This window comes from Aplidium turbinatum, chromosome 5 (assembly GCF_918807975.1).
Source record: "Aplidium turbinatum chromosome 5, kaAplTurb1.1, whole genome shotgun sequence".
Lineage (NCBI taxonomy): Eukaryota > Metazoa > Chordata > Ascidiacea > Aplousobranchia > Polyclinidae > Aplidium > Aplidium turbinatum.
Window position 1 is genome coordinate 21,866,768 of NC_137476.1, and position 18,467 is coordinate 21,885,234.

Consider the following 18,467-nt stretch of genomic DNA (forward strand, 5'->3'; position numbering starts at 1 on the left):
GTAATGTGGCGTTGCTCAATTTCATCTCTTTTGAAAACTGTTTAAAGGACATCGGCTTCCACGTTGTATCATAACAAAATGACTGCACTGGTTGTGATAGTCGTTGTATCGAGCTCAGATTTAGAGTCACCACACCAATCGTTGCTACGTAAGTCAAAAACATACTGGCCTATCTTTTTTGTTTGCTGACCATCACTATACTGTATGTTATGCTCTTCCAAAGCACTCTACACGTCAATATACGCCCATTAAAGCATTGTAATACAGGATGAGCAATGGACATAAAACCGACCCCCCATCATAAACGGTGCACAAAGATGAACAAAACAGAACAACAGTTTTGGCATGCTACCAGCAGCTTTAATTCCAGATCCAAGTAGCCCCTCGGTCATGTGTCCTCCCAGAGGAGCAAAGTATTTCTATAACGCTTTACAAAATTATTAGCTTATGAAGAGCACGTCTCACCCCTAAACCCTTTCCGTGTTACAGCTTAGACCTTTTTCTACAGTTTTTTTTTATACAATTGTTTGAAACCCAACATTAATGTCCCTCAGACGCGTAGGGGAACGTTCAAATATTACGTAACGCCTTCGAGGGGGAGGGGGGGGGGGGTTTAAGCAAAGCGTTACGTTAACGTCACATCGGAGGGGAGGGGGTTCAAGCAAAACGTTACGTAACGCTTTCGAGTACGGAATGGTAGTTTTTTGTGCTGAATTCGTAGTGAAAAAGCGTTACATGGGGGAGGGGGGGATTGAAAAAAGCGTTACGTTGGCGTTACATGGGGGAGGGGGGGGATTGAAAAAAGCGTTACGTTGGCGTTACATGGGGGAGGGGGGGTCAAAAATTCGGAAAAAAAGCGTTACGTAATATTTGAACGTTCCCTAGCCTGAAATTTTTTTTGGAGGGGGCCAAATATTTGATGAAATGATGAGAACGACAAAGTGTTTGATTAAGCCATCGCCACCTGATGTGCAGTGGCGTATCCTGATGGGTTGATCAAGGGAAGCAATAAAACTGGTGGGGGTTAAAGCGTGCCGAAGGCACGCGTATTCTAGGGGCGTCCGGGGGCATGCTCCCCCGAAAAATTTTTGCAAATTTACACTCAAATAATGGATTATAGCGCTTTCTGGAAACACTTTTAGGGTAATATTTGTATGAAATTTATTAGCAGATAAACAGCTATTAACTTATTAAAGGTAGCTCTTACACACGAACGGGCAAAAACTGCGGCTAAAATTAGAGAACACCAAAAACTCAATAACTAGCCTACACAAAAACCCAACAGAGTAAGCCATTCTGAAATTGCTCCACAAATTAGTTAAAAGAAACGTAAATTGAGTAAATTTTGCGCGATTTACGATTTGCAAAATTTATTGGTGTCTTTCTGTGTGTCTAAAACAAATCCTTGCGGGTGGTGATAGCCAGATTAGATGTCTTGGAAAATGTTATAAATTTCTACAAATTTTATTATATTTTCAACAAAGGGCTCAACTTCGGAATCCAAACTTTGAAAATTTGGGGGAACCATGGCTCCTTTCGCCCCCCCTGGCTACGCCTATGATGTCCCTCAATTGTTAAGCAGATCCGCTACTGTAATAAACATCTAAACATTTTTCCTCACGTAATTTTTCAACTTTAGTTAGTCTAGGCATGGGCTTTATTCAAAGGCCATGTTTTAAAGCCATTAAGGTATTGATAGATTTTACTGTGGACCTTACGCATATGTCCAGTTTATGGTAATTGACAAAGGTCACTTGGCAACATAGTTTCAAGTTTGTCTTAGCGCTATAATGGTATCAATGGTATTAACGTTTTAAGTAAGTTATTGTAACAATTTTTTTTAAATCGGTTGTTTATATCAGTGGTAAACGACGCGACACTGGCTCATGCAGAAACAGAAAGATTCAATCGAGCGACCAAATTTGTAAGACTCAACTGATTCAAACATATCGTCTAAAATTGAATGTTGTTTAAGAAGCGACAAAAGCAGTCCATATCGAAACTTGCTGAACATTATGTGGATAAAAACTTAAAGATATATATTGTACAAGTAGCATGTGTCAATCATCAAATCTTTAAGTCGATGCTTCTTTATCGGTAACGTTGAACTATTTTCCTGCAAGGCCTATTGGGGACCGCTTGGAGGAACGGCTGGAGGACCGCTTGGAGGAACGCCTGGTGGACCGACTGGAGACCTGAAATCAATTGAGATAAATAGTAAGACTCGCATCAAAATCAGCATTGGTCAAGAATAGGTCTACCTTTGCAAAGCATATTTACATTTTAGAGAACGTTTCAAGAAAGATATGTTGGTTTGAAGCTTTATCTTCGTACTGAAAAATTCTCTGATTGGTTAACAGATAGATTCTTCCTGGCAGTTTTGCGTAGGCTACTACTTGCAGAGGCTTTGAACCACTGACGCAGGCATGTTTAACGAGATTGGCAGAGCAAAGTTACGGGTGGTCGAAGTGTTTTTGTCTGGTCTGTGAATTATTTCATTCACTAGGTGCCGCTGAATGCAAAGCAGTCCTTGAAATGCATTACTCAAGCGCACACACCGAGAGTCGAACCAGCGCTGCTTGATCTTACGGCTTTTTTGTGCACTAAGTCAGGTGTTCAACCAACTGAGCTATATGTATTTATTTATTTGGATTTTGTTTCAGACACAAGTAGAATAATTGGTCCATAGGATACAAACACACAAATAAAACGAAATACAACATCACACAGAGAACGAGTAGCAGCTATCGGTACTACACAAATATTAACCACAAGTTTCAGGCTGGAGAGCACGATCACGATGCTGGAAGAAAGCAGATTGATAATAACACTCCGAATTCATCAAATGTTGAATCCACGTATTCGATGTGTTAAGGCAGCGATCAGTAAATTGATATATACTTTTACGAAGGAGAGCATGAAACGTCGTAATTTTGTTAGTTACCATCACAGAGCTTATACTTATACGCCTCGGGAGATGAAATATAATTCTATAGCTGTTATTGTACGCCACACGTAGACGGTTAATACTGTAAGAAAAATATTTACACCACAGCTGAGAACCATACATTGGCATGCAGTAGGATCGAAATAGTACGTTTTTGACAGTGGTAGAACACCTGGAGAATCTTGCTCTCAGCATATTGCCAGAGCAGTAAAGTGACCGGAGCTGTCTTTTTATGTCTTCATCATCAGACAGCATGTTGTTAATCACAATGCCCAAGTACTTTACTGTCGTTTCAAAACGAATACATTCATCACCCAGATAAACAAACGGTTGGAAATCAAGTTTTAAGAACTTGGTTTTGAACATAACTCCAACCGTTTTATTACAATTAAATATAATGTCATGCAACATAGCATACTGCTGGCACACTATAAAGGCGGACTAAAAATATCTAGGACGTGTATGAATGGGCTTGCCTATTTAAACAGTTTCTAATCTTGTTTTATTATTGTAGGCTACAATTCTTTCTTTGTATTTATCCACCTATAATTTCCAAATTCGTTACAGATTACAGCCTGTAATTTACAGGTATCCCATGAACTGAACATATTGATAACGGCTTATTGTATTGTGAGGTTGGCAAACCTCTTCTAGACAACTTAGAAAATGTCAGTTTGTTGGTTGTGACACAGGTTGAGAAGTCCAATACAGATAGAATGAGCTTGTGCATTGTGATAAATTACTCTCCCTTTGTAAATTTATCAACGAAAAAACATAATAAAGGCTCGTCAAGCATTTTTGCAAATCGTTTAATTCTTATTGAATAGAAAGTTAATGAGCCAAAAAATTGACAGCTAATCGTTAGCTGCACAGTCGTTTTACTGACACTCTTTTAGTTGTTATTGTTTGGCAAAACATAACTAAGTCTCTCTCAAAGCTTTTGATAGAAACGTTTTGAGTAAGTTAGTCAATATTGATTGAAAAATCCTTCACAAAATGTAAGGTTTGTCTTGCAATTATCAAATTTCATTGTAGGCTAGCTACAATAAAATTTGATTAGCCTAACTTTTTATTCAAAGAATTTTTATTCGAATTAAAAAACTTTTTATTCAAAGTAAAACCTGCTGACAAAGCTTTGCTACCACTAGAATAGATTTGAGGTGGTACAATTTGACCTAGGTCATTACGCAGACTATATTGAAAATGTGCCAATTTATTTTGAAATTAGCCTACTAGGCTATGTCTTTAGGAGCAAAAGGGTTGAAACGTCTGGTCAATTTCATCAAAAAATAAAGAGCCCAAAATGTAGACAGGCTACTAACTCATGTTCACTAAACCCTGAGTAAACCTTTCAAAAACAAGACTGCTTTGTATTCAGGGCTATTAAATGGTACGTCCTTATATAGACAGTTTGATCTGTTATAGAGAGGGTAGGCTATAGCTTGTAAGCTTACTTGTATTAAAAAGTAAATAAGCGAACATGACTAAAGTATTGACCTCATTCAGAACGCAAGCAAAATTCTCAAAATAACCCACCATAAAATTTTACATAGGCCTAATGAAAATCCTCCGCGACGTTGTATCTCATAGTGAAAGTAGGCTACTTATGAAAATACCTTTCAGCACGATAATGTTTCCAGATTGCAAGCAAATAGAATAAAAAAAAATAGAAAATACAGCACTAAAATGGCAAATTAAAGTTTATCAGAGCTTTCTATTTCTATTTGAAAAAAACTATATTGCGTGCTGATAAAGCCACACTTGTGTGGCGAAAGCTGTGATAAACTAGAATTTGCCAATTTAGTGAGGTAGGCTACTGTCCTCTCTTTTGATTGTCTTTTGTTCTACTTCGCATCGTTTTAGATCATTGGAGAATTCAAAGGAAGATTTTAATAAGAAGTTTTGTGACAACGATTTATTTTGAAATGGCCTATAGCTTACTTTGTTGTATTTAAATTAATGCAATGGACATGAATCTGCGGCAACAAAAATGATCTTCGTTTAGTCTCATCAAACTTACGCTCGTCGTCCACGTGGAGCTCTTCTGCAAAGGTAGCGGACCCTGTAGTTCTTGCATACTCCTGATTCTTGATTTGCTCCTTCACAAGTAAGTCCGGTGGAGACTCCAAATTCAGTAAATACGTCGCCGGACTCCCCAGCTGGAATCTAAAAACAAAATAAGCATAGGCTACTGTGTTTGGACTGGAGCTTAAAAGTGCACACTGCACAATGCTAAGATGTATGCAAGCAGGTTGTAAGAAAACGGTTGCATCGTAGGCTAACAACCAAGGCCGGTATTGCTGAATCTATACGGAGTTTGGTTTAGGCTGTATTTGAGAATTCGACCTAATCAATAAAGTATTGGCTGGGAAATTGGAACTGCAGGCTTTGCAAATTGTGATGTAATGTTTGACGTGTAGTAGAAATGTGTTTTAAAAAGTTTGTTTTGTAGGCTAATAGCCGCATTAAGATAAGTGTTTTTTTGCCGAATATTATCAAATCTCAACGAATGCAAAGTTATAGTAGCTTACCGTAATAATTAATCTGAAATTGGAGCGCAGAAACGATATGAAATTGATACAACATCACCACGCTATTACTCGACTTATTCTCACTTCGTTACGCACAAAAGAAAACATTCGGTAACTTTTTTAAAGTTTTAAGAATTACCCAACCGAAGATCGAACCAAAACCTGTCAACTGAACAACCTACAAGCCGAAGGTGATCACCTTCGGCTTTTCAGCCGATCAACTGAAATATGGTAACAACGGCTTTGTCGATTATACAATGTCAAACCATTTTCGTTCAATTGCATCGTGCGGCTAGACTTGACGTTGGCACTCGTTTCTCTAGTATCCATCTGCACTATTATCATCGACAACATTACGAAAAGATACAAATTTGTAGTGCACCACTAGTGCTTCATAAATTGATTGGTAGCCTATGTGTTGTTTATAGTTGTGATTGTCGGAAATGAGAGCAAATCTGAAACTAATTTTTCAAATTTTAATTAAAGTCCTACATTTTTTTCTGAATTATAATCTCACCCTGTCATTGGTTTGTGCTTGAAATTCTATTGGATTGCGACAGACTCCTTCTCTTGAAGTTTCTTTTTCATCATCCACTATTTTTTGGTTATTATTAATCCATGCAGTCCAGTAGTCTGAAATAAAGTTAAATGCAAAGCTTTCTGCGTAATAAAAAAAAATGTAACACCTTAAAGAAGTTTAGCCAACAGAGCAAAGTTTTTTTTTAACGATTTTGTGATTTAAAAGCACCGCGATGAGAAAACGCATCCTAGAAGAGAAAAAGATGAAACACGACTTGTCTAAACAGCATATGCTACAAACCGGATACTCGTATGTTTACAACAAAGATCGTAATTTATTACAATGACAACTCCAAAACCAAGGAGTTTATTTTGTGTTTTTGATTCGGTCCGAAAACAAAAAAAACTTACAGTCATCTGACGGGAAGTTCGGGAAGTCGGAATATTTGATGGTGCCAGGCAAACATTGGAATCTAACCACCCTGCGGTTGCCCACTTGTTTTGTCTCAGTGTTCATCACTTGGGTACAAACTTCAGATGGTCGAATTGTTAGCAGCAGATTTAGAACATCAGCATTTGTATATGTGATCCCTTCATATACTGTGGCAAACCAATGTGTCCATTCATAATCTGAAAAAAATATGTTATCGAGAGAAATTTAATTAAAATTTTAAATTGAAGAGCCCAGGTGCAAAACGATCAAACTACCAAAACCAACTTTTCGAGAAAACTGAAAATTAGGTTTGAGATTGATCGTTTTGTGGCTGAACCCTGTTTTTTTAAAGCCTTATTTTGAGAGATATTGATCGTTTTGCCGCAAAAAAAGGATGCTACATAAAACTTTCGATGCTAATGCAAGGGAGATGGTAAAATTTAAAAATCACAAATAATGAAGTTTGATCGTTATGCACCTGGACTCTTCAATTGTAATTATACAAAATAGTTTTCAGTGATTCATTTCCGAATCAATTATAGGCCTACTCATTTTTTTATTTGAACAAGCAATTTGGAGATAAAATTAAGCTTATTCACAAATTTTGACAAACTGCATTTTCTTTCTAACACAGTGTGCAAGGATAAAAAGGTTGGTGATGCAGGCTACAGGAAGGGATTTTAAAATTTATTTCTGATGGAAAACCATATAAATTTTTTTAAGTGCTTCGCTTTGATGAAAGTTTGAAAATCACAGCATTCGGTCATAATGACCTCTGGGAGGAGTTTTCCTTCAAGTACTCCACTACTCAAAAGTACATGACGAGAGTTAAACTAGTGTTGTCATTTGACTTCGTTTGTATAGTAGGGGGGAGTGGAGTTAGTTGGAAGGCGGGGTTAGTTGAAAAATTATCATTTTTTAAAATCTCGATGAATTTTTTAAATATTTACTGCCACCATGTGATGTAGTTTATAAAAACACATAATCCATGTTAGTTTCGATTTGTTGAGTCAAGGTATACCTGTTTGGCTGACAATTTTGTATGTTCTTATTTTCGAAGTAAAATTTTTGGCGCTTTAAGAAACATTTTTTGCGTCGATGTCGTTAAAGATAGGCAGAAGTTTTTTGGTGTGTGTCAGCTGTAGGTGTTCTACAACACCAAAAAATAAACAAATTTTAGTCAAATGCACCATGTTTGAATATTTTAGGAAAATAGTTTGTCATATGCCAATGGGGCTAGTTGGAAAATGGAGGGTTGGGTTAGTTGGAAAATGTTTTAATACCAGTATGACGATGTAATATGATGCGAGTATATCGTCGTGGTATGATAGTACGTAATAGTATAAGCTCCAATGTACTTGTTTTAAGCAGATATACTGGTAAAATTTTAATTTGAATAGTATGGAAAGTGCAATATATACGGTATCACAAGTTTTAAGAATGAGTTTATTAAAAAACGTTTTTACGGTGATTAGGTGTAGAATTTACAGCATTTTGATTTCAAAGCAGGTAAACATATTTGCTTACAACCCATGTAAATGTTTGTTGGTTGAAAAAAGAGTATCCAGTTAATTAGCGTGCAGTAAACTGACGTTTTTCAACTAACCCCAGGCATGGGGTTAGTTGGAAAACCAATTGCATGTTTGTTTATTTTAAATTTGCATTAAAAGTTAAATTGACTAAATACTTATTTTTAGTTGTATGATAGTGGACAACATAGGTGATAAGTTAAGCCACTTCAAGTTGTCAGGTTATGTACCAATTGTTTTAAATTCCACTTTAAAAAAAAACTTTCCAACTAACCCCAATCTCCCCTACCTCGCTTAAATGAATGTAAACGCACTAAAAGAACACGGGGTGTCCTTTGAAATTGTCTGGCTCCTCGGAAAGAACCCGGATTACTAAAATTGTCCCGGGCCCAGATTCAAAACATTCTGGACTCAATGTAAACACTACTGAACTTTGCATTGTACAGTTGTACTTACACTACTATATGTATAATGGTTAATACTGTATTGGCCTTTCCTACTCAACTAACTCTCATCACTTAAAAAACAGAGTAGCCTAAATACTGACACGCTATCAATAGTAGGCTAATTGTATTTTCAGAAAAGCGTGTAAGTCAGACGTGTATCGGACAATTAACAAAATTTAATTCAAATCGAAGAATTCCAACTTTGAAACCTTTTTTAATTTTTTTTTTCTGTTTCCGTGCAATGATTGATCTTGTTATACGAGCTCAGGTTGTTGTAAATCTAAACTCGTTACAAAGAGTTTGATTGTGTAGGCCTAAACACTTCACATTGCATTTTTTTCGTATAGTCTATAGTCGTTTACACTTCATAATATACGTACCTTGCTTGATGATTGGCTCTCCAGTACGGATCGGCCTTCCTGGTTCGCTTTCTTTCCATGCATTCACATTTATGGTTGAAAATTCTCCACAATGGTGTCTTTCATTACCGGGTCCTACTTTCTTCATTGGATATTCTTGGATAGTTCGCATGTCAGTGATGATTTCACACAACAAGCCGGGAAAGGTTGCTTTTCTGATGGCTGCTAGCTGGTCTAAAAACACATAAACTTGTCACTCAGTTTGTCAGCACTTGTGTAAATGCGCCACGCAACCTTTGACAACAAGCATTGGAAGTGAGCGAGTGTGACGCAATGAAAAGACAAAGAAAGTTTATGATTGCTGTTTTAACAATCTCTTGTTTTAGCATACATACACTTTACAATGTGTCCTTTTTTAACATAGTTCTAATGCTTTTATCAATTTCACAAGTGTAGATACAAACCGTTTGTATCTGCACTTGTAAAATAAACAACGATCATGCTGCTTTAAGCGAAATTCAATCTATTACATTAGACCTACTTAACAATCCTGGGACTGAAATAGCCTACATAGCAAATTGTTACCGGTTGTATGAGTTAGGCTACTGATTTTAGTGGACTCTCTATTGAAGGAAGAGCTTTTGTTAAAAAAAAAATTAGGTACTTTTTATGCATGGAAGCCATGTTTCACTTCTTGAACGTGAACAAGAACGGAAACAGATTCATTCTTGTCAAACTGTCGATTTTTGCTATTTAATCTGCCATAATTATTCAATTCATATAACTAGGTTTCACACTCATTTAATTTATTTTGGGCTCTTAGCTTACTGTGCATTTTGCAACAAATGTCTGTTACATTACTAAATGCGCTTACATTACAAAAATTTAAACTTCCACCTGAATTGAAAACTTGGACTGCGCCTCCATTTTCGTGGTAATATCTATCTCCTCTTTTCAGATCTCTAAACTGGTGAGCAATAAGACAAGCAAAAGTTGGTCCTATAAGAGCCCCAGGAAGTGGAGTTTCAGAAACACCTCCCACGTAAAGATCAATGTTGTTGACATTTCTGAAAATAATATAATTAGTCTTATCAAAGATGCTTTTGTATAGTTATTAAGTAAGCTGCTATGCCATTATTTTGGCATGCCACTTACAGTAAGTGTCTGCCGAGACACAGCCGCGTGCTCAGACTGTCATCATTTAGCATATCGCATCTAAGCCAATTGTTAAATATCTCTTTGTCAACAGCTAACATCATAGTTGCGAAGGAGCGATCTTCCTGGCGTCAGCACTACCTGACTATTTATTATAGAACAGCGAGCATTGTCTTTCGCTAACCATACCGGTGTAGCCTCCACACTAGCTATCAAGACTTCCCCAAAAACATGTGTTTCTCGGTAGTCGAGTGTAGCAAGAACTCAGCGATAGACACGTGTTTCGCCCATGAGGCTGGGTTCATCAGTAAGAATTCAATTGACTGGCAAAAGCAGCGGTTGAAAACTATGGGACAAGAACTAGTGGTGCGGTACTGATGAGCCCAGCCTCATGGGCGAAACACGTGTCTACTGCTGATCTTGCTACACTCGAATGCCGAGAAACACAGCTAACATCATTTTTAATTTATTTGTGTACAAAGGAAACTCGTTCCCCGCCTGTAGCTAAATCAGAACTATTTTGACTCTAAAAATCAAAATTTTCCAACAATTTCTCTGAAAGGAAGTGTTGTTGCAAGATTTGATTACAATAACCCAAAGAAGGCGTTAAAAAAAGGATATTTATATTCTATACAGTCAGAGATGGGCGTGATCTTGATCTTGAAGATCACTTTTTTTTTGGTGATCTTGATCTTGATCTAAGATCACTTTTTTTTGTGTGATCTTGATCTTGAAGAACAATAAGATCAAGATCACTTTAAAATTGAATTTTACTTCCTACATAGAGGCATTTTTTTTAGAACTCGTAGGCTACTGTACAAAGTAGTTAGTGGCAACTACTAACATTAAGCCACTGTTAATATGATATGTGCCCAACAAAAGACGATTTAAAGTCTCCATCAAATCTGGTCAGTGTTGCCATTTCAAAATTGAAAAAGTTTTCTGTGTTGGTCATAATGAAGAAGTCAACTTCCGTGTACTTTATGTTGACGTATAATAAAAAATGATTTAATGTGAATTGTAAAGAAATGTTTGCTTTTTATTGACGCAATTTTAGATGTTTCAAAAGTCTAGAATGGCGGTGTTAAAAAATCTGGATTCTAGCCGACTTTGGTCATGTAAAGTGGTTTATTGCAGCAAATCAACCAGACCAAGACTTGTTTAGGGTCTGAGTATGGAGCGGTTTGTCGGACCGCAAACCTCTGAACTTTTTTGATAGCAGACAACAGTATCAAAGTTGCCAGGTGGGTAAATGGTGCAATAAACATTTACATAATGCAGTGAAAGTTAAAACTACTTAGTAACACGAATAAAAACTCCCACATGAACCAGACAAAAATTTGGTAAAAAATGATGCAGTTCAAAGTTTATTTTTATTTATTTATTATAAATAAAAAGTATAAAACTAATTGCAAATTTTGCGACTTTTCAGAACTACTGTAATTAACCTCTGCCTTGGGGGTGACGTTGCGATTCTAAGCAAACTACGTCAACAATTGATAGGCCTATAATGGCAACAGTCACTAACTTATTACAATTCTTAGGCCAGCGATCGAGTAGTTAAAAGTAAAAGTTAGCAATACCAACTATATACCTTTACCCAGATTGCTTATAGTTATTATTTTTTGCAACATCATTGATCAAAAACTTCATTTTTTTTTCAAGTACACAAAAAGTGATCTTGAAAGTGATCTTGATCTTCAAGATCACGATCTTGATCTTGATCTTCAAGATCACATAGGTTGGTGATCTTGATCTTGATCTTCCAGATCACCTATTCTTGGTGATCTTGATCTTGATATTCAAGATCACCAATACTGGTGATCTTGCCCATCTCTGTATACAGTAATGTAGCAAAATCTTCATTGTGTGAAAGTCGTTTTAGCTGTAGCTTATGATAAATGTCAGCTCTTCTTACTTATAAAGTCTCTTTAACTTCTGTTGATTCTCGTAATTAATGTCTTCCAACCCTTTGAAATGTCTTCCAACTTTTAATCCACAAAAATCTCTGTATTTCAGGTAGTTTGCAAGCCCATGATCCCTTCCTCTTTGAATATTAGTAGCAAATAAATCAGCACCGAATTCTCCTTGACCAATTTCTACAAATTATTGTTAAAAGAGATGGTGAAACTTAAAAATGATAAGAAGATGGAGGTTTATGCTTGAAGTGCTTTCGTCTCACTTAGAAATAGTTGTCAGAATGGAGTACTTAAATTTGATAGAGTATTTATAAATCTTGGATTTGGATTTGCTCCTTTCTGATGACAGCCTCTTGAAGTGAATGAGACAAAAAGTACGTCAAGCCGTGAACACTGCTCCTTCGTCTCGCCAGCTACAAGTTAGTTATGATATGTTTTCACAACAATTTTTTGAAAAAAAAAAGTTTCTTCATTGAACAATAAAACCTAGCAAGTGCAGTTTCTAAAACCATATTTCCTGTAACTTGTTGTAGGTCGTGGTAAATGCACCATTGTAATAATAAAATCTTGCAAAATAGCTAAAAACTGTGGATAAAGCAAAAATTAGTCCATGCAAAGAGATACATAAGCATCCAGCGTGTTGTTGAAGTTTAAAATACACTATTATTTCACGGAGCAGACATAACTTAATATGAAGCAGTGACCATTTAAAACTTTACACAGTGAAACAAAAATTGTTGTTCGAGTACGTCACAAGTATGTTGAACATTCACTGAAAAATCAAGTTTAGAAATTTGAAAGCTCTTGGAAATACCTCCTCTTGGTTGTGGACGGGCATCGAGGAAATTTCTCAAGCTGTTGGAGAATGATGGGTCGAACCACAGAGCAGAGTCGTTTAATGCTCCTCGAAGAAATGAGTTTGGTCCTCCAGATCTTATTTGACGAAAGATAGACCCCAAGTTGAATAAACTGCAATAGATCATTGCGTAAGTGAAGGAGGTATCGTTTCATTCAATTGTATTCAATTATATATTGATTGTCTGAATTTTCTTGAACAACCTGGGAATTGCAATAAACCAATTTTGGAAAGACTGTTGGCTATTGCGTGGAGGTCATGTGCCAACAGCGATAAAGAAAATTAAAGAGGAAAACATAAACTGGTATAAACTTTTTCCCACAAAAGTAAAATAACCAAACCTCGATATGTGAGATTTAAAAAATAGCTTTGTTCTGATGCATTTATTTTTCGAAACATCAGTTTATATCTGTTTATTGTTTTTGTTTTTTATTTGATCACTTTTGCTCTTCCTAAAATGTCAATGCAATAGTCTAGTTAATTTTAACACTTCTGCTACTGATAACGTAGCCTACATTTTATTGTAGACAAAACATAGATTATGTACTGTACACTGGGGAACGTGTTCGCGTTAGGTCTACATGTAATTTTATTTGTAGGCATTAAAAACGCTTTATAATGGTATTTTTTGTTAATTGGCCTACTTTTCTGTGACGCAGTTTTATTTGATGCAAACTATTTTTTATCAAAATCGCACAAAAACATCTTTATTTGCACACATCAATTCCAACAGTTCATGAAATTTAACTTGCCTAATCCCTGTGGCATGGGCATTAGGCAAGATAAATTTCATAATTTCAAATTGCATTGCATATACTGCGCAGGCAGGCCCAGTGCACATGCAGTATGCAATGCACTTTAGCATGCTCGCTACAGCCAACCAGTCCAGCGCAATTTCTGCAAAACATATTCAAACTGAATTCAAACTGAATGTAGGCTATAAACGACAATTAACGACTTCCTTAATACTGAATCTTCACTTGACGTATTTTGTAATTATCCTTATTTGCTAATATCCTAATTGACAATTTTTCTGTGCACTTGTCATTCAATTTTAAGCCAAATTCAATTTTCAGCCAAATCCAAGGTGTTTCTAAAACAAGGTACGCTGCAGGCTACCTTTCAACTGTGCATGCCTTTGTTGTGCAAGTGTGAAGTGTATTTATTTGCCTCTTGATCAGCGGTTCTCAACCGGTGGGCCATGGCTCACTAGTGGGCCACAGATCTATTTAAAAATTTGCTAGAGTTAGAGAAAAATTTAGTTTCATTTGTGTTACTAGCCTATAGTGAATTTTACACTTGTGTGTGTGTTGTTTAGCGGTTTTGTTTATAGCAACAATGAATGGTGCTGCTGTAATTTGCTGCAGAATGGTAATTTTCATTCTAATTATTGAAATAATAATTTTGGTGGCGTGATGTATTCCATGCCGTTTGTTGCATAATATACGAACGTTGATTTTAAGCAACTACAACAGCGTGGTTCATATAGGGAGCCACTTGGCTCCGTAAGGAGAAATGTTTAACTTTAAAGGGAGGAATAATTGTGTTGAAAGAAACTGGAAAGAAATGTAAACCAAACGTAAATCTATCTAAATAATCTATTGAAATGGTTAATTTATTTATGACTGAGCACATAGTTTTAGATCAACGATGAGTTTTTACAACATTTCAGAATGTAATAGACCACTTTGTGATTGGGCCTACAATCAAGTCATAGCCTAACTGAAAGTGGTAGCCTACTGAAACTTTTGCAGATCTGTTTTTAGTATTTTTTTGTGAATTAATGTGGAGAGAAATTGACAATACTTGTGTCTTTCAAAGGAGGAATACGCATAAATGTTGAGAACCACTGTAACTACAAGTTGGTCAATAACGTTCAGGAGCACGCATCTCATTGATGCACGGTTCAATAAATAATCTGTTTTGAAATATTTTCTGCTGTTTTTTGTTTTTAAACCTGTTTTGCAGTTTTTTTCTTGCATAAACAATTAATGGGCCACAAGAATTTTTGTGCAACGAAAATGGGCCACGAAAGAAAAAAGGTTGAGAACCACTGCTCTTGATCGAGTGCTTTAGCTTAGTAATATGTTCAGTCAGAGGAAACTGCTTCGATTGCTTGGTTGCGTTGTTACTTGCTAAAATATTGTTATTGTAGCCTACACGATTCCGTAGGAATCAGCACTTGTTCGGTGAGCATTTTGAACTGGCCTAAACAGTTGTTGTTTTATGCTTTGTAGTGCTTAAAAAGATTATTTTTTTCATTTTTGCACGTCAAAGGCAATTCATTTTGTAAAGATTTTCAAAGTTTTCAAATATTTCAAATTAGACAGCATTTTCAAATATTTACATAGAATCGATGGTTTACCAACATCTTCTACTCTGACTCGTTCAATGCGATAATAAAATCATACGAACATTACTAAGATTAATTTTTAATGCTTTGTTAGAAAATGGTTACCTTTCTCGTACAGTTATTGTTTCGCCATGTTTTTTGTTCCAATGAGGATTTGGTCGCGACATTTCGTTACTAATCAATGTATGTCCCATACGCAATGCCGCCGTAGCAAATTCATTGAATGCAGTGCCATCGTACGAGGAATCGTAGCCAAAATAGTGTCCCTGATGGAAAGATAAGCGGTTGATTGAAATAAGCTTGTGCTGTTTTAACTGTGTTTGAATTTTTGAAAAGACCTGGCGTGTATGAAACTATTCCAGTGCTAATAAAGGTGTGAAGTGAAATGTGCATTGTATAACAGAGGGAAGTGTGGGAATACCTTGGTCAAGTTTCAAAATTTCAATGGTCGTCATATCCAGGCTTACACCTGGTGGTTGAAGATTTAGATTAAGCAGACGGGAAGGCAAGGAAGCCAATCTTCGTGTCTACCTTCAGGCATGCTTTTAAGTGTCCTGCCAGAGACACAGCCCTGCTCTTGAGCGGTATCGAACCGGCGCCCTTTCAATTGCCGTTCCAGGGCTCTCACCACTCGGCGATACAGCCGACAAAATTTAAATGAAAGACAGTGAAACACTTTATATGCTACAAGGTATGTCTATTGTTTATTGACACAAAACTGCGTTAAAAATATGAACAATGGTATTAAATTTTTCTCTAGTCGTGAAAAAAATTATTTAAAAACTAACTCCAGTGCTTTTTAAGGTCTAGTTTTGATTTGATTAATATGGTTTAATACAAATCTTGTAACTTAAAAAATAGTACTGGGCCACAAAACACACAAAAGCAATCAAAACAAAGCACAATTTTTTAAAATTTTCTTGTGGTATGTTTCCCCAGACCAATTTTCTTAATATTTGATTTTTTGTACCTCAACTTTCACATTGCCCATTTTTTTTAGAAATATTGCTTTGATGAAACCTGGGTGCCCCTACAAATTTTTTTTCTAAATTCAGGAATTACAACAGGGAAGAAACACCATCAAAAAAGCAATAAGTTTCCCATTTAAACAGTAAGATGCTGAATAAGACTATTACCGCGAAAGTTTTCTTTCATTTTAAGAAAAATTTTCCACATACAACAACAATATCAATGTAAATTTATATTTGAAAATGAAAGTAAAATAGCCTTCTCAAAGTTTAGCTTATACGACTTCCGATGTAACTACATGGGAGATTTGTCAGTACCAGAGCAGGCAATTTAATTTACAGTACCGGTACTAACAATGCAGTCAGTGTGGTTTTCAAAAGTTTTTTTCACCATTACTTTGGTTTCTGCATGTCGGCTGCATATTCTACTTGGTTTGATTGCGTATGCAATTTTCCATTATTTCAAATTTTACATAATCTTTATATCTTTATATCTTGTTGATAGCTTCATCGCTCCGTCAATATCTGATTCGGAAAGGATTGCCTTCTGGTCTAACCATATATATTTTCCTTAAAAGTTCTTTTTTTAACTTTTTTGAATTTTCATTTGTCCCGGTAGGCTATCACTAATTTTGAATATTAGTACTTTTTTAAATTTTACTGTATATAATTTACAAAGTGGATCGCTTTTCTATCACCTAGGAAAAAGCTTGAAATTTTTTTGCAAAAAATAATTACATAAATTTATGCTTCTAAAACAAAACTTGTGAAAATTGAAAATCAGGTGTTTGCAACGAGTTTTGCAGAGAAATCAATGCAATCTGTCAGAGCGGTATCGTCATATACTATTACTAGAGACAGACCACGTCATACAGAATGTATAAAAATGAAAACCGAGTAACACTAAGCTCGCAACCGAAAGGTTAAGATTGCATTAAAATGTTGTCACAAAAATGATATTGATCCTCAGGAATAGAGCTAATCAAAAATAATGGAGCTCCATGAAAAATATGTAAAATATTCTGTTAGTTAAGGTTTATGCAATATACAGTAGGTAGCCAACCGTAGGCTGAAACTCAACGGGAGTCATCGAATTTGAAAATCGTTTAGACATTCCCCAAGATTTGCACAACCTTTCACGTTTGATAAAAAGATTAAAAATGCCTTTCAGATTAAAAACGCCACCGACAAGTTGAAATACGACAAACAATCGATCGTTTACTACGTTTCTGTGTGCTAAGATACGGTTTGCATTTTACTTACATTTTCAACAAGGTTGAGACCATATCTTTTCATCACATCAGGTCCCAGTAAGATAGGTAAGAAGTGGCTGAAGGTTACTCGTTGGCTGAGAGCTCCCACAATTGCTCTTGCATTCTTAAACAGGTACAGTAATTTTAAATATCGGTTGTAGCCCTTGTGATCTACTAATTCCTGTAATACTTGCATATTTTGGTCCGTAGGTCAGCTCCAGTTAGTTTATTTTTGAAACAAAATTTTTTGATAACAAACAGTTTTTACGTACGTAGTACAATGTGTCCGAGTCCCAATTAGCATTTAATCTCTTCAGTCTTCTAACCACATTGTTGTGCAACCTCATCCATGTTGTGTGGTGGGACATGAGTATGCCGTTTTCGTTGGTCCGAGGGTCACCTTAGTAGAATCAGAAAGTTTTATGTTAGACTGCGGTGATTTTCGACCATTTCTAGACTCAGGTCGACCTTATTCTTCTAAAATATTTCAGGTCATGGAAAGTGAGTAGTAAAAAGTAGAAATGCGCTTTAAATGCAAAAACAGCTTCCTGTGAATTCGCATGTGTCAATGATGATTTTGAACTGCTGATATCAGTTGCAGAACTGCTGATATCTTCGAACTGCTGATATCAGTTGCAGAACTGCTGATATCTTCGAACTGCTGATATCAGAATGAACTGATATGAACTGAATGAAGATATCAGAATATCTGAACTGCTATTTCGAACTGCTGATATCAGTTGCAGAATTGCTTCAAGATCTCTTATAAAAAAGCTTTTACATTAAAAAGTCAAACTTGTTTGGAGATTCTAATCCGATATCACACTTATTTCATGCAAGTTTTTTTTAACTTCAAATCCTGACCTGATACCATGCAAGGGATTCCATTGGTTGGCTTGCGTACCAACGGAGGACAAAACATTGCTGATCCTGCAGCCTCGATATTTGGGAAGTCAGTTTGTGGGAGAACTCGTCCAAATGTGGTGTGTCTGGGAGACTGGTCGATTAACTCACCGATTTTATCTAAAATAGCAAATCGATCGTAAAAAAATCTGCTACAGTAGGCTACACATGCTGCAGCATAGGCCTAGAGGAGACCGGGGATAGCTCAGACGATTTTTTAAAAACAGCCCATATTTTTTTTAAATTACACAGCAAGTTTGTAAATGTTATTTTGTTGCAAACCTTAAAGCTTTGCC

General features: G+C 36.1%; 1 protein-coding gene across 1 annotated transcript in view; it reads right to left on the bottom strand.

The window, feature by feature from the left end:
* Positions 1-246: 246 nt before the first annotated feature.
* Positions 247-18,467, bottom strand: part of LOC145770287 (myeloperoxidase-like) — a 29,739-nt gene continuing 11,518 nt past the window's right edge. Inside the window, exons 7-18 of the mRNA XM_082581885.1 lie at positions 18,133-18,291; positions 17,541-17,668; positions 17,279-17,392; positions 15,153-15,313; positions 12,653-12,807; positions 11,838-12,018; positions 9,662-9,831; positions 8,786-8,998; positions 6,409-6,627; positions 5,996-6,111; positions 4,968-5,113; positions 247-2,195 (exon numbers count right to left, since the gene is read on the bottom strand). Coding sequence (XP_082438011.1) covers positions 2,126-2,195; positions 4,968-5,113; positions 5,996-6,111; positions 6,409-6,627; positions 8,786-8,998; positions 9,662-9,831; positions 11,838-12,018; positions 12,653-12,807; positions 15,153-15,313; positions 17,279-17,392; positions 17,541-17,668; positions 18,133-18,291 — 1,832 coding nt within the window. The 3' untranslated portion in view covers positions 247-2,125. The remainder of the gene's footprint in view (positions 2,196-4,967; positions 5,114-5,995; positions 6,112-6,408; positions 6,628-8,785; positions 8,999-9,661; positions 9,832-11,837; positions 12,019-12,652; positions 12,808-15,152; positions 15,314-17,278; positions 17,393-17,540; positions 17,669-18,132; positions 18,292-18,467) is intronic.